Consider the following 26842-nt stretch of genomic DNA (forward strand, 5'->3'; position numbering starts at 1 on the left):
CAATCACACCCATCACTTTCCACTTCTCTCTCTCTCTCTATTTCTTTGAATGATTTCTTCTGTAAATCCATGGCTTCTCCCTCTAAGATAATAGGGTGGTGTTTGTTTCAATCTTTAGGTTGGATATGGATTTCTAATTAAGTTTAAATATTATTTCGGTTACTGTGTTTTTAGTTTGGGTACATTTTGGTTATACTTTATAAATATTTATTTAAATTATTTTAGGACTTTCAATTTTGATTCATTTTAGTCTATGTATTTTCTAAACATTCGTTTTGATCCATACGTTTAAAATGTCACCATGTTGATATCCGTTTGTAAAATATTAATATAAATTCTAAGTACAACAGTAGTCCCTTAATATATATTTGGTGTATTGTTGTCTTGAAATTATTAATAAAAAGAAATGAGATTAAAAAAACAAAATGAAGGGATTGTTCCGATTTCCCTTTTAAAATATATAGGACTAAAACTAATTTAGACCACGTACAAACTAAAATAGAACAAAAATAGTATTTTAACATTCCAATTACAGATTATTAGCTACTCTTAGAGACTATATGTCTCCGATGGATGAAGATTTGTTATTGTGCTTTCTATAATCTACATGCTGCAAATCATTCCATGTCAGAGAGACTTAATTCCGACTTTTTATAATATTGCTAATATTTAAACTTATTTTGAAAATAATACTAATTCAAAACTTATTTAAAAAATAATACTTTCAAAATTTCTCCACCATTAAAAGTAGGGATGGCAAAAATACCTGCGGGATCCGATCCCCGTGGGTACCCAACCCGATCGGGTTGGAGATTCCCAGGGATGGGGATCCTCGTCCCGTTTAATTCTTTATTACTTTTTCTATTTTTTATATTATAGTATTAATATATATTAATTTTATAAATACTTTTTATTAAAAAAACTCAAGCTAATACTCTATTTAGTCACTTTTTATACTAATAATAACAAAAATTAATTAAAAAATTAAAAAAAATATATATTTATAACGAGCGGAAACCCGTCCCCGATCAGGGAATCCCCGTCCTGTCCCCGCTCCCAAAATTGGAGAACGGGGCAAGGATGGGGAAAAATTGCCAACGGGGCGGGGATGGGGATGGCCCCCTCAGCCCCGTCCCCACCCCCAAAATTTCAAGGATGGGGATGGCTCCCGGCCCCGCCCCGTTGCTATCCCTAATTAAAAGAGATGACATGCAGCCATGTTGATTTAAAATAAAAGTGCTAATACTATCACCCATCCATAAATTGTTAAAGCTTCCATAAAAGTCAAATTAAGCAACAAAGTACCTTGTATTTTTACCTCCACCTCGAGTTGTCTCGCAATCCCTTGTGCTGTCTACAATTTGCCCCCACAATCCCAAGTCCAATAGAATTGTTTGCTACTTTGGTTAAAAAAATTGACATGAACCCAAGAATTTTGGATTAGAGGATAGGAATATAACCACTCCAAAAAAGTAGCAACATTATTTAAATCTGATATATGTCATTTCCTGACACTTGCAGCTGATTCTTTTTTCCTAAGACGTGCTGGAAGTCGTCGAAATTATTTTTGGAGCATTTTTTAGCATAAAATTGGATATGATATTATTTTAAAAATACGTCTCAAAATTAACAACTAAGAAAAAAATTCCTCCATTCCACATCCTCCCTTCCCTCATAAACATGTAATTACATTAGCCAGAAAGATGAAAAATAAATGAAGTGAGGCCTAACTTTTGCACTATAAATCAGAAAAAATTAAAATAAACATCAGGAGATCAAAATTGATGGCTTCTCTTAGCCTTAAAATTACAACTTTAAAGTTACATAAACTCTAAATCATCTTCCAGCTGCTCGAGGATAACGGTAGCAAGAGCAACTCGGTATGCTGAAGATCTCATGTTCCTAACAAGCACATATATCTGTTCCTTCTTCTTTGCAAACATACCGTCCCACTGTTGCTCTCGAAGACGAGCTAGTAATGTTGCTTCACAAAGACCCTCTGCAACAGGCTTCTTGCTGCAAGAACCACGTCAAAATATCATAACGACAAAAAGGAAAACGACGCCTTAAACATACCGGGAAGTTGTCTAGTTGAATTCAAGAAAGCCCAAGTATCCTAACCTTCCATGAACGAATCCTGTGGTGACAAATCCTATTGGCCACCTATGAGACTCCCTAGCAATGTAATCTTCTGGTAGTTGTAGTTCCCACGTTGAAGGCGACTGCTCTTTGAAGTAATGCCTTATAGCAGATTCGGGAACTCGGAGTGCGCTTTCATCATCTTCCAACCTGCAAGATCATGTGGCACCATTAGTACAAGGTTTATTGACTTTAGAATTCAAAGACGTAGTTGTTCATCCAATAGAACAAATCTTGTTCAAATAAGGTCGATCGTAAACTTTTGATAAGAGTTAAAAAATAAAATGAAAAGATTAATCACCTAGAAGTCCGCAAAGGATCAGATGACTTGGGTGCACAAATAACTGCTCCCTCTTCGAACGAGCCCTTCTTACATGCACGGAGAAGAACTCTAACGAAACATGATCTTGTAGTATAACTAGTTTGGTTGATACTATTTTTGCACTGATCTAGTGCGCTTTTGTTGTTAAGAAACTCAAGAATTCTAGCCTTTTTATCTTGTCCTTTAGGAAACAGAGGTAAATGTCCAAGGTTCATTTCATTCAAAAAATCAAACAACAAAGAGGACGTTCTAGCCACAATCCCATCGAATGACTTCCCATGACGAACACCGACCATTGCGGTTTCACAGTGGGCCAAAATTTTCTCAGTAGAAGCTCCATTGTTTTCCACTCCATCAGGTCCTTTGGTAAGAGTCAACTGGACACTATGCCATGGTGGTGGAATTGGAATCTTAAAAGGTCTTTTAATGAAATTAGAACACTCAGCTTTGTTATCAACTGCAGTAGCTTCTTTTGCCATGAACCGCGAGTAGGCGGCACAATCAGGAAAATCCCAAGGAAATGATGGCAATCCCACCTACAATGTAAGGAAAGGGAGATAGAGAGAAGTAATTATGTGATTTCTACAACTGGGGCCTAACTGAAAAGAAAAGATAAAAAGTATTGAAACGTTACTTACTTCACATGATATCCAGTGTCTCTCCCTCAAACCGATTGCACGAGCGCCCCTGGATATTAGCGGAATCCAAAATGCCTTAACCCAACTTATGGGAAGTATGATAGACCATCTGAAATATGACGTAGAAATGCATTGCTATCATTAAATGCCCTCGATGAACTACAGTATGTGTAAACTAAAAGACCGGTCTCGCATTATCATCATCCATAAAAACACACAACAAAGAAAGAGAAATCAACTCAAGTCTTATGAGACAAACATAGCGAAAGGGTGGAAATGTCTAGTGAAATTGGTATCTTAATATGATTTATTCAAGTTTTTAAAGAATTATAACACTAAATGAGAACAACAAACCTTCCCATTCAAATAAAAAAAAAAAAAAAACAACAAAAAAAAAACCTTCACATACTGATACTCGTCAGTAAAAAAGACCTTTAGCAGGACACAATCGTTTTGTTGCTTAATAAAAGCTCGTCTTAATTGATGTTGGAAATAAGGCTTGTCGTCATACTTGAGAGCAAACCAATCAATGCGGAATAAAATTTTAAGCAGAACCATCTGGCATCTACTAAACAATTGACATTTCTTTCTCAGAGCCCCAAATCCCATTTTGTAATAAAAACTGATGACAAGGGGAAGAATAGTCTAAAAGCGTATGACAGAACATTTACATATGCATCATACTTGGTGTTCATTCATTCAATTCAAAAGAGATGTTTGATCAATCATGTAGAATAAGATGATAAAGCAATGTACTGGTTTAATCATCAGAAACCAAGCATGTAAACATTGACCAGAACTGAAAGAAGAAAAATCAACCAAATTCCTTACCCTCAATAACAATCACAGCATTGTACTAGGAAAAAAAAACAAAGAAAGAGAAAATAACAATCTCAGTGATGGAATTGACAAAATCATGAAAAATAGGCTACCTTACAAGTGAACTGCTTTCCTCGTTCTCATTTAAAAGCAATGCGGGGCAAGTACTGGAGTATTGCAATGGGCTCAAATGTTTCGACATCTCTGCAGTTGGTTCATCGATGCAAAAATGATTCATCCGTGTCTCATGTCTTGATGCACAAATAACAGTATCTTCCACAGGGGGCCTCATTCCACTATTGGCATCCCACAATTCCTTGTTCTCGGGTGAAAACCCGTCTCTGTTGATTCTTGAGTCTAGAGATGATAGCGACACTTCATTATTGCTTGAAATTTCAATATCTTTAGAAAAAGTTGTCGACAAATCAGCAGGTTTAGGCATTGAAGTTGAATCTTGAACGTCTGCAATCTTTTCCTTTGGTAGAGTTCGAGGATCCTTGAGAGTGACAGATACAATTTCATGAGATGGCATGTAACTCTCATTTTCAAGATTGGAAAATATCTTCAAATGAGAGTCACCTTCAGAACCCCCACTGGAGTGCTTCTTTAACTGCCAAAGATTCTGTGAAGCCCTGTAGAAGTAAAATTAGTCAATATGGAAACTATCTCCATCTATTAAAGTAAGATAAGATGTGCTTCTACCGTGCAATAGGATGCAAAATCTTTTCAAGTAGTTGGGATGCATTTGAGCCAAATACTTCCAATTTTGCAAGCTGACCTTCTAATGAAGAACAATCAATTGAGATATTTCTCTCATCCATCTGGGTAAAAAGAGAAAAGACAAGACCTCAGGCTCAGTAACTAAGTGTGGAGTAAATATATTTTCAACATACTAAGTTCACTTTCAGTTCCTTGTTTATCGAGAAAATCATGGCATCGAAATTGAAAAATATACAAGAGAAGAATTAAATAACCACTCTAAGCCTAAGAGCCAATAGATCTAAAAATACTCTCCAATCAGCTTAATTTGCTTGGGTACAGGGTGGGGTAACTATCCAAATGAAAAGTGCAACAACCCAAAACCTATCTAGCTTTTCAACACTATTTATTTTCTATTTTAAACAGTTGTCAAACATACCATAATACTGGTCGGTGTTAGACTCTGTGAGAGCCCTATTAGGGGTATAAGGGAACAGTATTAGTAATATAGTTAAGGGCATTATAGTAATCAGTTAGAAGTAAGTTTGTTATAAATAGAAGTAGTAGGGAGGGAAGGAAGATATCTTGAAGAATAGTTTTGTGTAAGGAACTTGAGAGAGTTCTTGGGAGAGAGATAGCTCTCTCGAAAGGCTATCGATATTGTAGTTTATCTTTTGAATTGCAATATAGTTATCTTGTTAGGTTCTTGTATTTGGGTACCTAACAAATTGGTATCAGAGCAAGTACATCCTGGCGATGAATCTATCAGTCGAGACAAGAATGAAGTTACAGAGAATGTGTGAAGAAATGATGGGAATGTGTGAAAAATGATGGATAATTCGAAGGAAATGGTTCAAATATGCAACGAACTGCAGAATAGGCTTGCAGAGAGCATTACGGTCAGAGAGGAAAAAAGGACATTAAGGAGGGAAGAAGTAGCCAAGACGAGCATTCAGAAGCAAGGACGAAAGGTTGCTGAAAGGCGACGATCGTATCCAAGAGTTTGGATTGGAGTTCGATGGAAAATCGACCGACGAGAAGGAATGTCTTCGTGCAGGGATTCTTCGAGAACGAAGGAGATAAACTGCCCTCAACAGAGTATGAAGAGGCTAAGGAGGAGAGAAAGAATGCAACGACAACTAAATCGCAAAAGGAAGAGCGAAGAAGAAATCGAATATCCAAGAAGGAGGAGCACGAGCCCGAAGATGGCTGAATCTGATTTGCAAGGGAGGTTTTCGATAAAGAAGCAGAAAAAGAAGAGAGAACGAATGTCAGAAAGGAAGGCTTGGATGCGATTGGAAAGAGATCGACGACGAAATGCAAAGATCGGGCACGAGAGAACAGAGAAGATACAATTTGTGATGGAGGTTGGATGTTGGAAGAGAGGTCGACCATGGTTGGTTCTACGGCAAGAAACGAAAAACCAAAGGGGAAGGGGATTGAGTACCTGTGAAGTTCGGGAAAAGTGGAAAATAATGACGAAAATGAAAGAGAAAAGAGAAACAGAATGGGTGGACGACTTCACCGGCGATTGTCGGAGTGGCCGGAAGGAGTGGACGGAGTTGCAAGAATGGTAGCGCCGCCGCCTGTGTTTCAGAATGTTAGGGAAGAAAACAGGGGCTGTAAATATTTGTGCACTAATATTTCTGCAGTAAGAAGTGTCAAGGGACATGGGCTGGGGAAATCACAGCTGTTTGGACATGCCACATTTAAATAAATTGGATAACGCCCATTTCATTTCAGTTTCAAAGGCATATGGGCAAGATAAGTTCAGGTACCTAACAAATTACAAGAACCTAACTAGATAACTATATTGCAATTTAAAAGATAAACTACAATATCGATAGCCTTTCGAGAGGACTATTTCTCTCCCAAGAACTCTCTCAAGTTCCTTACACAAAACTATTCTCCAAGATATCTTCCTTCCCTCCCTGCTACTTTTATTTATAACAAACTTACTCCTAACTAATTACTATAATGCCCTTAACTATATTACTGATACTATTCCCTTATACCCCTAATAGGACTCTCACATACTCACAATTTATTAATTATAAAACCTCTAAAATATTAGTCAACATCACAGAAACATAGCAATCAACATCAATCAAAACAAGTAGATAAATAAACATAAATGCGATGCACTTAGAGTAAACTGAAAATGAGGTGATGAGCTTAAGTTGAGCCATTTCCATTCCAAACAAGTAGAATGAGGAATATTTCCATTCCACTTTCGGAGCATGCTAGGCCTCAAATACGCCTTATTAGAACCATAACAAAAATGTGAGGCAAAAAGCAGGAAAATAAGAAGTTTGCCAGATATAATGTACTGTTTGCATCAGTTAAACAGCGAGTTGTCAAAATTAGTTGCTGGGGATTGGAGATTGTTCATGACACAAGAAACGGAACAAAAGAGATTGAAGTCTAGGAGTAGGGAAAAACTTTATTTGGAGTTGAGCTCATTTAGAAAAGTGGGGAGACTCTCTGTTGCTCCCTTCCGTTTGCAGTGATCTATAGAATGTTTTGTTCTCATTAACCATCATGGAATGGCTCAAGTGGTCAATGAGGGCCAATGTAAATAGCAAAGGACTTAGAGGAAATGAGTTTAAACTATGGTAGCCACCTATCTAGGATTTAATATCCTACGAGTTTTCTTGTCAACCAAATGTCATAAGGTCAGGCGATTGGCCCGTGAATAGTCGAGGTGCATGTAAGCTGGCCCAGACACATGGATATAAAAAAAAATAAAAAAAAAATGAATGTTTTGTTCTCATTCCTACCAGATGGGAACAATTTTGGGAGCTTCACTCTGCGTTTTGAACTATCTTATTCTTCGTGGACATAAACACAGTATTTACCTCTTTTTGGCAAGCGAATTGTAGAGCATCATATCCTTCACTAGAAGCAGAAGCATGTAACCAAATCCAAAGCCGGCGTGTAGTAGAAGGCGTGTCTATGCAGTCTATTGTCTTAAATACACTGCCACTGTGATTATCAACATTGAATTCTTTATTCCCACAGGGACATGGCCGCCACATATATGTTACAGGAGCAATTGCATTAGCACCTGGGGCTCTGACATCATGCAGCTGCAAAAGAAAAAAGTATTAAGAAAGTACATAATCCAATTACTTGCTTTCATCAACCAGTGATAATGTTAACCAGATGACATACAATTGCTCTACCATAAATGCCACCAGAAATAATGGCACGGGAAATGTCTTGAGAATGAGATACTGTGGATGGTACCAACACCATTCTTAGAACCGAAATCAAAGAGTCCTGTAGGCACATGACAGCAGCCTTTAGATTACAAATGATCAAGGAAAGCATAACTGATTAAAAATTAAAAAATCTTGTTCTCATGAAAAATTGGAAGGCGCAAAGGAAAGGAACTTCCAACCCCTGGACCCTCCAGCTGTATGGCAACGTAATAACTAGCATCATGTATAAGCACTCCATCCTTGTACCGTTTCAAAAGAGCTCTAGAACCCTTACCTCTGCATAATAGAAGCTTGATGTCATTTCTAGCGCATTAAACTCTTAAATGTAATAATCCTTTACACATAGAAAATTCTTAAAAATTAAAAGAAACCATATTAATAAAATAGATTTATGGTCCAATTTCAAATCCTTGATGATTCATCAATTTAAGAATATAAATACAAGAAAAACGTTCCAACATTTCTTTTTCTTTTTTTCTTGAATAACTGACGAGTCCATAGTTTATACACCTTGTTAATAACTACAAGGTAGCTGTCAAAGCTTGAATCAACAAAAGCATTTAGACTTATAAACCTGCACTCTTCAATATCCAACCAACCACAAAAATCATTCACATTTTAAGATCAGCAATTAAATTAATTCTATTTCCTTTTTCTTCTTCTCGGATTTTAAAAACGTTGAACAAGAAAAAGTAAAGCATTACCTGCCTTGCAACCCCAGAGGGAGGTGAAAACCCCAAAGCTTAGTCATAGTGAAACGCTTAGCATGCCAAACATGTGTTCTGAGCCTTTTGGTGCCATCCCCAGAAGTAGAAAATCCAGTTCCAGAATTCATTTTAAACTCAGCTCTGCGACGTTTTTTTCGAGAAGCCTTCTTCTCACCTTTCTCCAAATCAATATCGTTGCTGTCCAATCTCATTTTCTTATTTTTCCTTTTCCTTGAAGCATTAGTTAAATAAGAAGAAGTTCTTCTCCTCTTTGATCTTTGATCACAAATATCAGTATTCATCCGATTCCAAATGATGGATTGAAGAGCTTCCAGCTCAGATGCTCGAGGTTCTACAAACTTACGCACATTGATATTTCTGGGAATTGATCTGTCCATGCCACTAGCAGTAATGACTTTCTCCCCCATCCGGATGTTTCAACGGATATCCCACAACTTTCACCGCTACTCTATCAGAAAGAAGTGGTTTCACGTGCTTTAGTGCTTCTTACCTGCAATCGTTTCAAAAAGATTTCGATACAAGTTTGATCAAAAAGTAGAGGGGGGTACCTACAAGCAGACAAACTATTTGAAGAAAAAAAACATTAACCATCAGAAAAGGAAATTATAATTTATAAGCTACAAAAATATGAAGAAAGAGCCATAAATCCTAATTCAAATTAATGAATTCCACAAAGGATGGATGGATGGGCATTTTATACTCTGCTGCCTGGAATCTCATTGTTCGTAGACTTTCTCAAGTAAAAAGAGTAGAAGACATGGAAACGGGTAAATAATGTGACATGAGCAATAAAAAAAAAATGGTCGCTTGTTCCTCATAATCACAATGGAGGAGAAAAGGTAAATTTAATCCCTTGAAAGTTATGAGGTGAAAGAAACAAACCCAGATTAAGAACTAACAAATGGACTCGAATTTAAATTAAATTTATGGGGGGAGTACCATGTTCAAGGCCCAGTTTTCCTTGTCATGAACCTGAGAACCGAGAAACGCTCTCAAAAATTTCACAGTCCCGGAATAAAGAAAATTTTCCACCGACCTCGAAGCAACGTTCCACGGGTTCAGAAGTTAGTTGAAAATCTAAAATTCTCTAACAGTTGATGCGCGAGCACAGTGGGGGCGGGAAAAACTACCGAGTACCGAGAGAGTGCTAGTGCAGAAGCTATATTAAAGAAAAACCATATACAAAAAACGGCGGGAACCCACCTCCGTTTTCTCGAGAAAAAGCAACCCAATCCGACCGTTATTAAATTAAAACCGAACCGATGGATCGGTTAAAAAGCAAATACCTGATATCGCGGCGGACGGTACTAACGTGGAGGTGGCGGCGGCGGCGGCGGCGGCGGTGGCCCGAGGGATCGTCTATGCATGTTGCAGGCTCACCAACCTGCGGCGATGCACGCAGGAACTTCGGGCGGCGGCGGCGGAGAAGGTGTTGTTCGAGGCGGTGCAGCTTGCGATCACAGGAAGTGTGGCCCGTGTGTCGGCGGAATTGCGGCTTGGACCAATCAAAGAAGATAATGGTGATTCTGTTCCTGCTCACAGTGGCTAGCGCCGCGGCGGGGGCGGCGGCGGTGGAGGCGTGAAGCAAGCTTCTAGGGTTTAGTGAGAATGAGGGGTGGGTAGGCTGAAAAATAAGGGTTTTAGTGAAAATAAAATAAAATCCCAGCCCAAATTTCAAAATTTTATTGTATTATATATTTCTTATTTCATAATAATTAGAATTACCTATCTCAAGCAGGGGTTTTCCAAAAACTAAATCACCTGAAAAAAAAGGCTATCAAACTCAACCCAATTCATACGTTTTTGTTGGATTATAATCTTGTTCGAGTTAGGTTAGGTTTAAATAAATAAAAAATTCTATGGATTGAGCTGATTTAAGAATTCGTCTAAAATAAATTTAGGTTGAATTGAACCAACCCGAACTTACTATTAATTTTAAAATTATTTCTTCTACTCACCATAAAAATTATAATTCCTTATGAATTATTTATTTTATGGCGGTTTTTTAAAACAAATTTTAAAGTTTTTGGAGTGTACTATTTCTTTTTATAAATAAACTCGACTTATGGATCTTAATTCAATGTTAGACAATATATAATACTTCAAATAAGTGAGCTAAATAACTCGAATCAATTCAATCCAAATATTTTATAGTTTGATTGGGTTCGATTTATTATTTAATAAGGATTGTTTGAGTTGAATAAATTTACAACTCAAATTTGAGTTGGATCTAAAAAGTACCTTAACCCAAATCAACCCATGAATATCCTCAGTCTCAATTAGTGTTTTGGTTCTACACTCTAATATCTGTGTTAGCTCTATGTTTCTTCAATTTAGTCTATGTTATTCAAAAAGGTTTTAATTCATTAATTTACGTTTTAACACTTATTAATTATGTGCTCATAGTTGGTGATATTAAAATTGATTGATAATAAACTAACGTGACATAAAAATTAATAAGTTTATAAAAATTTACACCGAAAATTAAAGTACTTGAGAAAATTTATAGATCTCAATATACTTAGTGAATAATGTACTAGCTATCTTTCAAATATAATACATTTCTTATGATAATGATACTATTAATTTGTTAATTTAACCAACATGAATATAACTCAATTAGTTGAGACATATATTTCTGATCAAAATATCGTAGATTCGAATTTTCATCTTCACGTATCATTGTACTTAAATTAATTGACACTTTACTCGGAATCATCATTATCATGATAATGATGACATGGAAGAACAAAGGAAGCAAATTGTACAATTTTTTTGAATGCCAAAGCCAAATTTCCTTCAATTTAGGAGAGCAATCAATGCTTATTGTTGATGGTGTTGCACAAAAGTCTTTCAATCCATTTCTTGGCCAAATCTCTTACCTGTTTTCCAAAGGGATCTGAACTTTTTTATTTATCCTCTACTTGTATTTCAATTGATTTGAGTGATAATTACAAATGGTTCACTTATTTTGAAAATTATAATCTTGCAAATAGTTTTAAACAATCTCTCCCCTTTGGTTAGCAAAATTTAAAAACCATGGCCAAATTGGTTATAGAGTTCATCCTACACGTGTACTAATTCTATTCAAATTAATGATGAAAGAATATGATTTACAAATTTACAAAATTATAGAAGTACTGAAATTATTTTTAAAAATACATGTGGGTTACAGTGCAATTTTTTTTTAAAATTCAATAATTGCAGGATAGAGGATCGAACCATCGACCGTCGAGATGATAAATACATGTCTTATCACTGAACCATGATTAGATTGACGAGTTACAATACAACTTAACTCTAATTACTTCGCTTTGTTCCAAAAAACTTTTAAAGAAAAAGAAAAACCTAAATACAACCGTACTTACACGGAGATCCAACCTCCAACTTTAAAGCAACTTAGACATATTGACTCCTTATTTTAGTAATTGATTAAGAAAATAAATAACATAAAATTTATCAACCAAAGCACATAATAAGTAATAAACAACATCACAGTTCACAACCAATACTCAAATACCTTAGAACAATCAAAACTTTGTCCAAGTATTGTGCATGATTTCCCACTCTCTTCCATACCAAAAGCTCATTGCTTTATAAAGTGAGAGAAACGAAAGTTCTCTGCTTTTACAAAGTAAAAAAGAAATCCAAACTGACCCTTTTATCCATAATTCCAGCCTCTTGTTGTCTCCTCTTGGGGTCCCATTTTTTGGCATGCTTGCTCTCCTTGAAGCAAAAACAGCAACCCCATCATCATCCATAGAGAACAAACATGAAATTTCTAAAGATACCCACCAAATCATTTCACCCATCTCCATTCTCCCTCATTTTCTCTGTTTCAGCATATTTTTTGATGTCAATGTAGCAAACAGAACTGAAATTCTCAAAGCACCCTGAATTTTTGTTTCTTTACCTCTAAATGGTGACCAACATGAACTGGAACTTCCTCTTCCTGGCTCTCTCTTTCACTTTCTGCCCATTTGTCCACAGCTTGCAGGGGAATGACTCCATCTCCATGGATGCCTTTCTTCAAGAAACTGCCTTCAAGACCCTGGTTCGACGCAGGCCTTACACGGGTGCTTTATACCGAGCCAGCCTCCCGGCGAATCTCTCCGGCATGGAGGTGTCGGTCGTCCGGCTAAGAAGCCGGAGGCTGTGGGAGAAAGGAGCTAATTTCAGTCACTTTGGCATTCCATCGAACACCTTGCCGGTGCCGCACGTTAGAAGAATGGTAATTGTGTACCAAGATTTCGGCAACTGGTCTGCCTCCTACTTCAGAATTCCAGGCTTCTCACTGCTAACTCCAGTCGTTGGATTCATGGTTTTCAACGCATCATCAAACACAGAACCCAAGAACATCACAAAACTCAGCATCAACACAAAGGAAAACCCCATAGAAATCCACTTCCGCGACCTGAAATTCCCTTCAGGCAAATCGTCGAACACAAGGTGCGCAGAGTTCGACGAAAATGGTGCGTTTCATCTGACCCAAATGGGCTCCCCGGACGTGTGTTACTCCAGAAAACAGGGCTACTTTGCAGTGGTTTCAAAGTTGAAGAGGAAGAAGACGAGTTGGTATTTGTGGGTGATTGGGTTTGTTTTGGGCGTTAGTGGGATGGTGGTGGCTGGATATGCCGCCATGGTTTCGATCAGAGCTTTGAAGACGAAGAAGATTCAGATAATGGAGAAACAGGCCGATGAAGATTTGGTTCTTCAGAGTAGATGGGTTGGGAGCAGCAAAATGCCGAGTGCAGCTGTGACAAGAACATTGCCAGTTCTTGAGAATTCAAGTTTTCCATGAGCCTTAATTTTGTTCACTTTCCAACCTTTTTTTTGTTTTTTTTGTTACTTTCGTTATCTCTCTCCTACATGATATTTCAATTATATTGGGGTTGAATCAATGTCTCTTGATTTGTAATATAATACATTTTTTAAAAAGAATCACACATTTAGATTCAAATATAGTTCTAAAAGTAAGTTCATAAAAGCATATGATTCTACAAATTCTGGTAAGAACAAGTTTGGAACAAAGAGTAGTTGATTTAATGGGTTGTTTGATCGATAGCGAAGTTTAAAAATCATATCCCATTTTAACTCTATTATCATTTCACTCATCCTTCCTAGTTTCATTTTAGTCCTTATATATTTAAATATCTCGATCAAGACGAATTTCGTTTGAAGGGAGTTCATAGGACTCCATATTTACATCTTATATTTAACTCGATTAATGGCATGGAATAAGAACAGGAGCAAAAAATGACTAAGTCAAAGTGAGTATATTAATTTATTCGAAGCAAATTAACACCTTAATAATAAGGTTGTTCTAAAATCCTCTTATTTACCTCAATTTTCTAAACCATATCCAAAAAGTTAACCATTAACTTGAGGACTAAAAAAGTGCATTTGGCATAACTTTTAAGCTAGTGAGAAATATTTAACTAATTATGCGTACTTTTCAATGTTGCATAATATTTGAAAATTTAAGATATGCTTAGAAAACAATCTAAGAAATCACCAAACCCACTTTAATTATCAATGATCAGGCACCCAATTGAAATAATAAAAAACTTCAAGGACGAAATCAGAATTCCAATATTTACCCAACATCAATGGTAGAATTATTTTCATTCCAATTTCAAAGACAGATTAAACGAAATGGAAATTCTTCATTTTGCACAACAAAGAGATGTGAAAAGAACTAACACGAGGGCCATGCTTGCTTCTCCTTCTACATTTTTTTTTTGTTTTCTTTTTTTCCTTATTAATTATTATTCATAGCAAATACTTTAGGCCAGTAAAATATATCTGCTATCTACTCCCTAAGAAGCATGGAAAGACTGTCAAGATTGTGATACAAAAAGTAAAACTACAACTTTTGAAATGGGCAAGCAAAAATCAAGCGAGAAATTTGCACCCAATTGATGAGGCAAGAGAAAGAAAACCAACCACAAGGGAAGGCAGGCAGCTCAAAATCTCAGTTGAGAATGCCAACACCAGCATCAGCCTTGCGAGCAAGCTTTGTCCACTCTGTGTGGAAGGCGCCTTGGCGATCAACCCGCTCGTACGTATGTGCCCCGAACAGGTCCCTCTGTGCCTGCACAAGGTTTGCAGGCAGCCTAGCACGCCTGTAAGTATCGAAATACGCAAGGCTGGCGCACATTCCTGGCGTGCTGATCCCGGCTGATATCGCCAACCCGACCACCCTCCTCCAGGCGGCCTGCCTCTGCACCATCTCTCTGGCAAACTCCGGATCCACCAGCAAGCTTGCTAGGTTTGGATTCCGCTGATACGCCTTCTTGATCCTGTCCAAGAACACAGCTCTTATGATGCACCCACCTTTCCAAATCCTAGCCAACTCTCCAAAATTCAAGTTCCATCCCTTCTCCAAGCTCTTGGCCCTCAGCAAGTTCATCCCCTGAGCGTAGCTGCAAATCTTGGAGGCATATAGCGCCTGCCTAACATCTTCAATCAACTTCTTCTTGTCAATCCCACTCCTCACTAACCCCACGCCATCGCTCAGCCCTGCTTCCTTCAACACCTCGGCTGCATTTTCCCTCTCCTCCTTCAATCCGCTCAAGTACCTACAGTCCAACGACGCCGCAATTGTTGGTGCCGCCACAGAAAGCTCCGCTGCTTGCTGCACAGTCCATTTCCCAGTTCCTTTCATTCCCGTCTTGTCCAAAATCTTATCCACCAATTCCCCATCACCATGTTCATCCTTAACTTTGAAGATATCCGCTGATATCTCAATTAGAAAGCTCTCCAGCTCCCCCCTGTTCCACTCGGAGAAAATGTCGGCCAATTCAGAATTCGATAGCCCTCCAACGTGTTTCAGAACATCGTAAGCCTCCGAAATCAGCTGCATATCACCGTATTCAATACCATTATGCACCATCTTAACGAAGTTACCCGAACCCCCTTCGCCTATGTAGGTAACGCAAGGGCCATCATCGACTTGAGCGGCCACCTTCTTCAGAATATCCTCGACATTGGAATAGGCCTGAAAGGATCCACCAGGCATCAACGACGGCCCGTGACGAGCACCATCTTCGCCACCGGAAACCCCCATCCCGAGATACAGAAGCCCTCGTTCAGAAGCCTGCGCAATCCGGCGCTCAGTGTTCTCATACCACTCATTACCACCATCGATGATGGCGTCACCGGGCTCCATGTGGTCGGACAACGCGGCTATGGTCTGATCGACAGGCGAGCCAGCCTTAACGAGGATAATAACCGATCTAGGGCGTTGGAGGGAGAGAACAAAATCGCGAGGATTGTAGTGACCAGAAAGAGGGAGATTACCTTCGTTGTTGGCGCGATCTACAGTCTCGTCGACCTTGGAAGTGGTGCGATTGTAGACGGAAATTGGGAAGCCTTTGTCGGCGATGTTGAGAGCGAGGTTTTGGCCCATCACGGCCAAGCCGGCGAGGCCTATGCGAGAAAGAGCCGGCGAAGCTTCCATGGCAGCCTGGTGATGGAGAGCAGAAGGAAAAGCAACGAGCGAGAAATGGACGGAGGCGTCGAGGTCAGAGATGGAGGCTGCTGTTCGAAGTAGAAGACCAAGAAAGAAAGAAGCAGATAAATAACTTAAACCCAACAACCAAAAATAAATTAAAAAAAAAAGTGTTTTTGATTTTATTTAAAAAATCGAAATAAAGGGTCAAAGAAAAAATCGTGACGGACTCGTCGAGGCAGTGAAAGGTCGCCTACTCGTCTAATCGCCGATTAAAATTCTCTCCTTTTTTTTCTTTACATTTTTTTTTTTTTAAATTATTATCTAAAATTTAATTCGTCAGCTGTTTCTGTTTCAGGTGTCTACATTTTTGGAATGTCCATTTAACGGCGCCGTTTTGAAGGAACCACACTTGTAACCGTTTTTATCTTATAATTATTTATCAGATTAATTAATTGATTGAACTTACGATACTCATATATAGCCGTAATACTAAAAAAAAGTATTTTGTCAAAGTGTATCGTATGATACTTCAAAATGAAATTTTGACTCGTCATATAATGTTATTTAAAATTCACAAGAGACCAAAAAGTACCCTATTTTAGAGTAAAATATGAAATTTTTTTAAAAGGAAGTGTGTCTTTAGTTGATTTTGCTATAATACCCTTGAAAAAGAAAAATAAATGTTGCATCTTTGATAAGAGACGTATTCAATTTCACATGACAGCACCATCTTTTGTGACCCTACCATAATATGAAACTTTTGAAAATATTAAAATATAATATTAAATTGATCATAAAATCGTGGTTACGTAGATGCAACGTATAAAAGTAGGTCCGTCAAACTAAAGAAATGAATCAAAAAGGAGAAATTCTGCGGTACTTAATTTATAGAAAGGAAGAAACACATTAAAGAAAAACAAGAAAATGCAGTTATTAAAATATATTTTGTTTTTATACAAGAAATTAAATTTTTTTTTTTTTTTAACTAAACTCTTCTATAAGAGAAGTCTCCCCTTTTCCTCACAAGGTCTAATTTAATTCACATCACTACTAAACATCATAAAATGAAACCACAGCCATAGTTGCAGAATAACAAACACCCATCACATACAATAACTATGTTTTCAAATATGCTTTTCCTGTCGTCACATTGACATTATTAGTTAACAAAATTTGTTTTTTTCTCTTTTGGTTGGTACAATAATCAATTGTCTTCCTCAATTCTACATCATAGGTTATCTGTCACAACTCATGGAGATTCTTTCCACTCCCAAAATTTACTATCCTTAAATATGCTGAAGAAAATTTGAAACTATATATCTGGACTGTGGCAGATCATATAGGACCAGCCAATGGATATAAAGTCTCTAAAATGAGTGCATGTAGAATGAATTTTACTGACCCTTTCTTCAGCACTCGATTCTAACGGCACCGCTCTCGGATGAAATGAACTTCGGCTTCCTTACTACTTGCTCCAAGCACTGCACGACGTCTCCAACCTGAAAATCATCCCAGTCGTGTATCACGAGTCCACACTCGCTTCCTTTCTTCACGGCATCAACATCTTGTTTCTCCCTCTTGAGAGATGCACATGATCCTTCGAACAAAACTTCCCCGCTTCGTAGAAGCCTCATGGTCGATGCTCTTGAAACACAACCATCAATCACCCGACATCCAGCAATCTTAACATCGGGTCCCTTTGACTTGCTTCTTCCTTTGAGCTCAAAAATGTTCAGCACCTCGGCCTCCCCAGCAACCTGCGTCTCGGAAGTTCCTGGTGCCTTGTCAACAATCAGATTCCCAATGTCCTCCAAAAGACGATAGATTACACGATGTAGAATTATCTATACCATTGAAGAAAAACCAAACTTAGTACGCCTTTCAGTCTTTCTTTTTCGATATATATGTACATATAACATGTGCAACAGTAACCAACTACTCATTGTTTCTTATTGGTTTAGAAGATGACGTGAACAATATTTCATGGGGGATAGTAAGATTGAAAGGTAGCTAGCCTATACCTTTATACCAGCTTGAGTAGCTGTCTGACTGAGATTACTTGGGGGATTCTTCACATTAAATCCAACTATATATGCTCCACATGCTTGAGCCAAGTCCACATCAGACTGGGAAACTGGGCCAACGCCAACATGGACAACATTTACAAAAACCTGGATGTGAAATGGGAAACATTATGGAGAACTGCTCAAGTACATAGAAGACTGGAAAATGAGACAACCAACCATGTATAAGATAACCACTCCAATAATTCTATAAAGTAGCATTGATTGTTTCGGGCGGTACGGACAAGATTGAAGTTAATGACTAAAAGTAGGTTGCAAGTCAAACTATAAGCAGTGATTTAAAGTAATAACCCAAACTGGTCATCAAAGATTCTAGATTGAGTTTATCTATCACAATGAATGGATAAAGAAATAAGTAATAATAAAGTTCAGTACATTGGATAAACCAGATAGAGATTGTTTATTTATTATTATTATTATTATTATTATTTTGCTAAGGATAGGGATTGTTTAACAGATCAATAAAGAACTACCGTATGAACCAGAAACGAAAGTTATTATTATAATTGCAGACAGACAGCTATTGAAAGAGCACAAATTGAAAAACCATGAGAGAGCGAGAGAGAGGTATACCTGAGGACTATTTAAAGTCTTCAATGCATCTGTAACTGCTTGCACGGTGCCCTGAACGTCAGCTTTTACTATTATCGGTAATTCAACCCTCTGAATTACCTCCTCAGATTGCTCTTCAGTTTCAGTTTTCCCCTCACTCAGCTTCTTCAACCTGTCCTTCTCAAATTTCCTTTTCCTCCCTGCACTGAGCATTCGTGCACGCTCCTCAGACTCTACAACAATAATATCATCACCTGCCATAGGAAGCCCCCTCAACCCTTCAATCTCAACAGGCATTGCAGGCCCTGCTCGGTCCGTCAAATTCCCCAACATATCCCTAATAGCCCTAATTCTGCCCCACTCACAGCCCACAACCACAAACTGACCACTTTCTAAGGTCCCTGCCTTCACTATAGTAGTAGCCAAAGGACCTCTACCCTTGTCAAGCCTTGCCTCCACTACATAAGCTTGGGCTGGTCCGTCAATACGAGCTTTCAAATCCATCATTTCAGCCTGGAGAAGCAGTGCTTCCTCCAAGGTATCCAATCCTGTTTTCTTCAGTGCAGACACGTGAACAACTTGAACATCTCCTCCCATCTCCTCAAGCAGCAAGCCCTCTGAAGCAAGCTGCAGTTTGACTCTCTCGGGATCAGCAGCAGGCTTGTCACATTTATTAATTGCAAGCACGATGGGCACGTTTGCTGCTTTAGCATGTGCCATAGCTTCCAGAGTTTGAGGCATCACCCCATCATCAGCAGCCACTACCAGGACAACTATATCGGTAACTGCTGCACCTCTTGCTCGCATAGCACTAAATGCAGCATGCCCTGGAGTGTCGAGGAAAGTGATTGAAGCACCTGAAGCCATGCCCACAACAAATGCACCCAGGTGCTGAGTTATACCCCCAGCTTCTCTAGCTGCCACTGATGTCTGGCGAAGTGCATCTAAAAGAGAAGTTTTTCCATGATCAACATGACCCATGACTGTAATAACTGGTGGCCGTGGTTGAATTTGAGAACCTTCACTAGAGTGTAATCTCTTAATGTTTACTCCAACTTCCTGAAAGGATGAAATAATCTGTAACCATATACTTCCAAACACTACTACTGAATAAGCTTCCTAGCCCGAAAAAAGGAAAGGAAAAGGGTGAAAAACACACGAGCAATGAAGATTTTCACCCAAAAAAAGAAAGGAACTTTTCATCACAAGAAACAAAAGAGTCCAAGTGCATAGTTCAAAAACCCATCCATGTTATATATATCCAAAAAATGACAGTATGGAGAAAACTGAAAAAATTAATAACATGGACTAACTTGGACTATATTGGTGGTGACTCGAGGTGTATAAACTATAATTGTGGGTGACTCATAATATATCATGTTTAATTAGATGCTTGACAATGAAGAGTAACCACAATATGTTGCTATCTTAGTTCTCACGTGGAATATTAAAGAGATCTACTTTTGGTGTTATAATTTAACCCTTTATAATATGTAAACTTAAATGATTTACAATTTACAATATTTTTATGATTTTTTTTTTTTTTTGAGAAATTTTAAGTCTTCTGTCTATCTTATTTTCTGTATTGCATGATATTGATTTGAGTCAGAAAATCATATTTGTATCAGTACGTTCAGAATCAATAGGACCTACTTACCACCCCAGCCACACACCACACAAAACAAACAGGTGATGATTAGCCAGACTGTCTGAGAATAGTTGTTAATTACACAATTTCCCCACATCATACACCATGATAATATTGTGAGAGCGACCTTCACTTATAGAACAAAAATTAACCGACCACTTATAACAATGTATATAATTAAAAGAGATTCATATTAATACCGGTTACTAATTCTTATTAATTCCAAGGCCAAAAGTTTTTGACCAAGATGTCTAGACACATGCTTAAGCCAATTGGATATTTCGAAGCATACAATTATTATCTATTAAAACAGACCTACCATGGCAACCAGCTCTGCAATGTCAATGCTGAGAGGATCAAACTCTGAGTTGATCTTTTCACCAACATTTACGAGAATATCCTGCAGTCTGGATATTGACTTGCCAGTACGTTTAGCAAGCTCGACAATTGTCATGCCATCAAATATCTCAATTGTTTTATCTGGAACAGATCCAACGGTGCTCTTTGGTTTTGGAGGAACATATGGAGCTTCAACTGGTGGCTGATTCCGGCCATCCCTTCTTACAAACTTTTCTTTCTTTGGAGTCTTCAAACCAAATTCCTGATCATGTCCTCTCCTAGCTAGTAATTCAGTACTTGAATGTAAATACCTAAACATTTTTTTTTCCAAAAAAAAAAAGAACCATAAGTTGCACTGCAAACCACCAGTTTAAATATCTTTATTTTAAGTGCATATGCATGAATCTATATAAGCATCCTCTCCCTATAAATGGTCAATATTTCACGGTGCAGAATTACATTGGAAACTTATTCAAAACTGATAAGGGATAAAAATAGGAGCATCAAGTAGGTGTTGTTACTAAACAACGGAAAGGTAATGTAATAAAATGGTTGGGTTACCGTCTGCAAGGTTCTACTGTAGAAGCCATATAATAATCAGACCCATGATATGTCGAACCACAAGGGAATTCTGTACCAAAATTTGAAATTCAAATGGTCACTTAAGCACGATTATTGAATTAAATTCACAAGCTCCATATAAAGTAAGGCAAAAAATGTCTTCAATTAAGGTGTTACCTTGAGTGCATCTTACTAAAGCAGGGATTAACTTAACAACAACCTCATCAGTAGTAATGAAATTTGGCCTGGCTAAATGCCTTCGTGAACAAGTAAGTGTTCTTCGAAAACCAGCATGCATTCCCTGAATGAGAAAAAATTGTAATTCAGGTAAACAATTTTCACAAGAAACAAGCACCTTATAGTACGAGATCAGCTATATTTTCTACCAATTCAAAATCTGTGAATAACCTAGAAGGATTAAGGTTCTGTGAGTCAGTCTGATTTCATATACCATTATTTTTTTTTATAAGAAAAAATTTCATTGATGGTATGAAATTACAAAAATAGGAGGAGAGACCTCATCCAAAGGAGTTACAAAATAAGTCTTCAATTGGATAAAAGAGATTCGATAAACTATAATAATGGAAGAGGGGGAGCATTTACACCATGATATAACTAGCATGACTATATCATAAAAAAACGAAGGAAACGTGCGCCCCTTGTCTTTAAACATTCTGTGACTCCTCTCAAGTCAAGTAGTCCAAAAGAAAGCTCTGAAAAATTCTTCCAAAGAAGCTCCTTTTCTTAGCGGAAGGGGTGTCCCTCAAGAGTGAAGTGTAGGAGAGCTTTGGGGTCGGTAGGTAAAACTGCGGACCAATTGAATGTGATGTGGATGAGGTTCCAAAAAGAGGATGCAAGGCTACAAATGCTAAAAAGGTGTTGCTGAGTGGGCATTGGTTTACCCAATTTGGCCAAATACAACCCGCTCACACCCTATAAATTCAGTACTTGTACATGTCGACGCATAGAAAGGCGAAGAATCAGAGTAGACCACGGGACAAGATAACAAAGGTAGAGGAACCCTTGAATTTTGAACAAGTGAAGGAGCCAATACCTACATGCATTTAATTATCCCTATGTCCGATGAAACTCACACAACATAAATTGAAGGATAAGGCCATACTACATGTAAAGCAATGAATATATGATTGAGACTAGCTGTTGAAAAATGCAAGAAGTTTTTTCTTGTTTTTTTTTTTTTTTGAGCTATTGGTGATCTAGGTTGAAGTCATTAAACACATTACAAAATTTAAACTAAGGACGCATTCTCCGATCTCATAATAAATAAAAACGAAATAGAACATTCAGTTAGATACATGATTGTTAGGAACATGAGCTCACCTTTTTCCCCAGCTCTCTCCAAGCCATTCATAAGTATCTGAGTACTGCTACCTGCATATCAGGAAAAACAAGATTCTTAAATTTTGAAGCAGAAGCCAAAGGCAGCCCTTTGGTCTCAAATATCAAGGAAGCAAAAAAAATAAACAAACGAACTCTCCGGAAGATAAACTATTCTAAAACCTAAAACCATTGAGAAAATATTTTAAAAACCAAGCAAGTAGAAATCGGAATGCAAAAGCCCAATTTGTGAATATGAAAGAGTGATTCATAATTCACAAAATGATAAAATAAAACAAGAATTGCTACATTCAGATATGAAATTCGCCGTCAATAAAGAGAAAATAGTTAAACATTAAAATGGACCCAGGTGAAACTGCATCATTTGGAAGATAGCAGTCAAGAAGAAAATTAGACACTTACGGGAAAAGAAAAAACCAACACCCAGATAGCAGAACACCGTAAAAGGTAGCAGAGTTCAACAATAGCTTGACTATGAGATGTACAGCATGCCGAGATGATGAACATGTTTTAGGGAATTATAATGCGATTGATTTTCTCACTAACAAGGCAAACTCACCTCGAACTTATGGATGATCTCCTCTTATGTTTTTCTGCTCTTCAGAGTGGCCAAGAACAATGCTCGCATTACCACACGAGAAGGGCTGACACAGTTCAGTTGGTCGATAATCAAGAATCGAACCGTATCACTACTTCGGTAGAAATGTCAAAGACCTGTGCGAGCATGTAACTGATTTTTATAATAAATCGTTGTTTGGTTCTTCGAATGCTTCGAATAGATACCAAGATTTCGGTCCCTCTTAAAGAACAGAGGAACTGGAAAATTAGACGTACCTGGAGCTCTGCCACAACCACAACCACAACCTCAGATTTCAATGCAAAAGGGTGAGTCTACAGAGCAGGGAAACAGAAGGAAAAAGGAGAGGAAAATAAAAGTTGGCTCTCGCCGTGTAGAATTCCGATGGAGATGGAGGAAGGCGTAGCAGGGCACCAATTGATCGAGAGGCAGACGAAGAACAATGGATTAACCCGACCCTGATATATAACCGACTTGATTCGCTCGAACCGGTTCGTTTCCGCACAGAAATTTGGCACAATAGTAGCCAAATATGGAATGTTCGTAGATTGGATCGAGATTGTTTCTTCAGGTTTCTTTTCTCTTCTGAAAAACCAAGCCAAGAAAACAAGCAAGCAATAGAATTCAACCTTCTTGAGGTACGAGCGATCGCCAACAATGTCGATATACCCACCGATTGCCGCCTTCTGCTGGTCGCCGACGACTGCCGAGAGAGAGAAAGAGAGAGAGCGTCTGCTTGCTGCCACCTGCGGCGGAGAGAGAGAAACTCTACGTCGTCGTTCGGAAGAATCCCACCGTTCAGACTATATTCGACAGGGTAGGGTTTTGTTTAGCCCAGGTTTTACTGGGTCAGAACTGAAAACCGACCGTACATCGAACCGAACTATTGTCGAACTAGACCGGTTTCGAGTTGCATCAGATTTTCAATCGGATCGGTTCTTTATACCCTACAAATTAAGAAAGATATGAATGAGAAAACTGAAATTTGAAAATAAAATATTCAACCAAAACTAGAGTTCTATTCTTAGCTTTTTAGATTTGGTAATTAAATCTCAATTTAAAAAATTATTTGTTTAGTGATATATTTGTAAACTATAAGTAGTTTAATCCAAATTTATATTAATTAATTAACATTTTCATGAAATTTGTATAATTATTATTTTACAAATGTTATATAATTTAGAATACATTTATGTTTTAATTTTAAAATACATAAAATGAATTTATAATATGAAGTAATATATTTATCAAAATTTTTGTAATTTTGTCATTTTAATGTTATTCTGCATCTTAAAAATTTCAAATTCTAAATCTGAAAACACTAAAAACATTAAAAAGTCGTTTTCAGACTTTCTATTATTTGGATCACAGAATCGAATCCAAAATACTGCCAAGCAGTGAAACTGAAAACAAAATACAAAATCTGACTTTCCAACCAAACAGACGCTACAAATCTTTATAGACTCGTATTGGCAGCCTGATTTAAATATTAGAATTACACATTTTTCCATTCAAATAACTCCCATAAAGTAAAATTTAACTTTTGTAAACTCTTAATTTCGTCGCTTCGAAGTTTAGACTTAAATAAATTCTTAAATTGACATAAATGTATTGGCTATAAATATTTTTGTTGGATGACAAAATTATACTGGTACGTATTTATTGTTTTTCTAATCATATGTTTCATTTTAGAATTGTTAAGTTATACTCTGATATTTATGTTTTTCGTTTTTTCGAAAAGAGACATTTATGTTTTTTGTTTGCATCTCGTTTTTTTTAATAAATAAAAATAAAATTGCATATACCAGTAACTGTTTATTGTTTATTGAAAAAAAAAAAGAAACAAAAATATTACCCTAAGGATTATTTATTATTAAGTTTAAATACTTTTCTTTACCTACTTGTGTTGGCTTAACTTTATATGATTTATTGGTCAATTATTGAACATTTTTTCATTTAAGGAAGTAATTTTAAAATTTATTATTGAGAATGTATTAATTTTATATATATATATATATATATATATATCCGGTTGTTATTAGATGACGAACGAAACTCAATTCATGCTTAAGAAAGAAACCATGTTTCATATGGCTCGGTTTTTGGGCTTTTAACAGGTCCATCAATGGGCCTTGGGCTCTCGTTTCGTTCTGCCTTTTAGCCCAAATAACAAAAAGATACAAAGTATTTCAATACAAAAGTATGTTGTCAACAACGACGGCAATAAAAAGTTGACAACTTACTCAACAAATAAATAAAATAAAATTTTGACATTATTTTGTTGACATTATTCTTTTTAGCTCATTTCAACTCGTGGTTTCTTATTAATCATTTGAAATCTATTATATTCTTTACAAAATTAGACATTAAATCCAATTGTTTGTCGCATAATTCGACCATAATTGGCATAAATCTCCAATCAATAGAGTGTAATGTTGTACTAAAAAAAATAAAATAAATTATTTGTCATAATTAGCTATGTGCGCTTGTTCGAGAAATAAATCAGCCATGCTCTAGCTTAGTCATTGGAGTTCTAATATCAATTCATTCGTCCTGGTGTGTCAATTTAAATATAGTTTAATGGTTAAAACATTTATATATTTACTAAATAAAAATGAAATGAAATAGAGTTTAAATAATAATAACAATAAATATAGTTTTAGGGTTCTACCACAAATTATCAGGGAAATTGGGATTTTTGACCCCTTTCAATAACCACTCTGGATTTTTGACCCCCTTTTGATTTTTACTTATTCATGACCCCTCCACCTCTGTTTTCTGACCCCTCCCCTTATTTTACCATGTAAATTGACTAAATTGCCCTCATTTCATAATAAATGCATTTATGATATAATAAATTTCCCACCAACCCACCAACCACCAACTTAATAATTTTCACTTTGTTTTTTCAACTCCAAATCACCACACACACGCAAGTCACGTTTTTTTTTTCCAATACTCAAGATTTTCTCCACGTGATTGTTGGCCCACATTATCCAATCGATAAGTCCCCACATAATCCGTTATCTCGAATCCATTGTCTTCCCACCCTCCACCCCCTACTTTGGTCATATTGGTCATGATATAGCATCTCTCATGCCGTTAGGGTCAGATGTTGTTCCTTGTAATTTGGGAGATGATAGAGGATATGATTGGGATGTGCCTGGATTGTGGAATGGAAGTGAAAATTTGGATGAAGATAGTGATGAATCATATCGTCCAATGACCGACATGGAAGAAGGAGACGACGAAGGGGAATATGGAAATGAGCACGCCAGTGATCGACTTGATGTGCAACATGAGCATGAAGAGGTAAGAATTCATGATACAATGGCTGAATATCCTGTAGATGCCGTCCATGAAACGGCAAGCAATAGACTCACCGGTCAGTCAGAAGCTGATAGATTGCAAGCCATGGTCCAATCGGCTGGGACCAATGATGTTAAGGAGGGTGACGTATTCGACTCGAAGAAGGAACTAGTTATGAAAATGCATTTACTTGCATTGCGGAAGAACTTTCAGTTTCGAGTGAAGAAGTCTACGCCGGAACTATACTTGCTGCGATGCATCGATCCTACTTGCACGTGGCGACTTAGAGCCACTAAGATTAGAGATTGCAACCTGTTTAAGATAAAGAAATATATCGCAGTCCACTCTAAGTGCAATGGTGCCGTTATGAAACAGGATCATCGTCAGG

The 26842-nt window shown here is 37.3% G+C and overlaps 4 protein-coding genes across 4 annotated transcripts; 1 reads left to right on the forward strand and 3 right to left on the reverse strand.

The window, feature by feature from the left end:
• Positions 1-1634: 1634 nt before the first annotated feature.
• Positions 1635-10219, reverse strand: POP1 (ribonuclease Ps). The gene is made up of 11 exons (XM_022281200.2): positions 9856-10219; positions 8546-9059; positions 8021-8117; positions 7792-7899; positions 7476-7706; positions 4621-4739; positions 4032-4550; positions 3100-3208; positions 2441-2997; positions 2122-2289; positions 1635-2016 (listed from the first exon to the last, which is right to left on the reverse strand). The coding sequence occupies exons 2-11, from the start codon at positions 8974-8976 to the stop codon at positions 1821-1823; spliced, it is 2535 nt and encodes an 844-aa protein (XP_022136892.1). The 5' UTR covers positions 8977-9059; positions 9856-10219; the 3' UTR covers positions 1635-1820.
• A 2269-nt stretch (positions 10220-12488) lies between these two features.
• LOC111008313 (uncharacterized) lies at positions 12489-13370 on the forward strand. Its single transcript, XM_022280968.1, has one exon. The coding sequence runs from the start codon at positions 12489-12491 to the stop codon at positions 13368-13370; it is 882 nt and encodes a 293-aa protein (XP_022136660.1).
• An 845-nt stretch (positions 13371-14215) lies between these two features.
• LOC111008143 (6-phosphogluconate dehydrogenase, decarboxylating 3, chloroplastic) lies at positions 14216-16146 on the reverse strand. The gene has a single exon (XM_022280743.2). The coding sequence runs from the start codon at positions 16029-16031 to the stop codon at positions 14544-14546; it is 1488 nt and encodes a 495-aa protein (XP_022136435.1). The 5' UTR covers positions 16032-16146; the 3' UTR covers positions 14216-14543.
• A 987-nt stretch (positions 16147-17133) lies between these two features.
• LOC111008337 (Translation initiation factor 2, small GTP-binding protein) lies at positions 17134-23938 on the reverse strand. Its single transcript, XM_088119050.1, has 9 exons — positions 23403-23938; positions 23128-23282; positions 22551-22601; positions 21387-21510; positions 21210-21279; positions 20629-20959; positions 18683-19720; positions 18047-18196; positions 17134-17869 (listed from the first exon to the last, which is right to left on the reverse strand). Exons 3-9 carry the CDS (start codon positions 22575-22577, stop codon positions 17435-17437), a joined length of 2175 nt encoding a protein of 724 aa, XP_087975176.1. The 5' UTR covers positions 22578-22601; positions 23128-23282; positions 23403-23938; the 3' UTR covers positions 17134-17434.
• Between the last annotated feature and the right edge of the window lie 2904 nt (positions 23939-26842).

This window comes from Momordica charantia (assembly GCF_013281855.1).
Source record: "Momordica charantia cultivar OHB3-1 chromosome 10 unlocalized genomic scaffold, Mcharantia_2.0 BLBB01000010.1, whole genome shotgun sequence".
Lineage (NCBI taxonomy): Eukaryota > Viridiplantae > Streptophyta > Magnoliopsida > Cucurbitales > Cucurbitaceae > Momordica > Momordica charantia.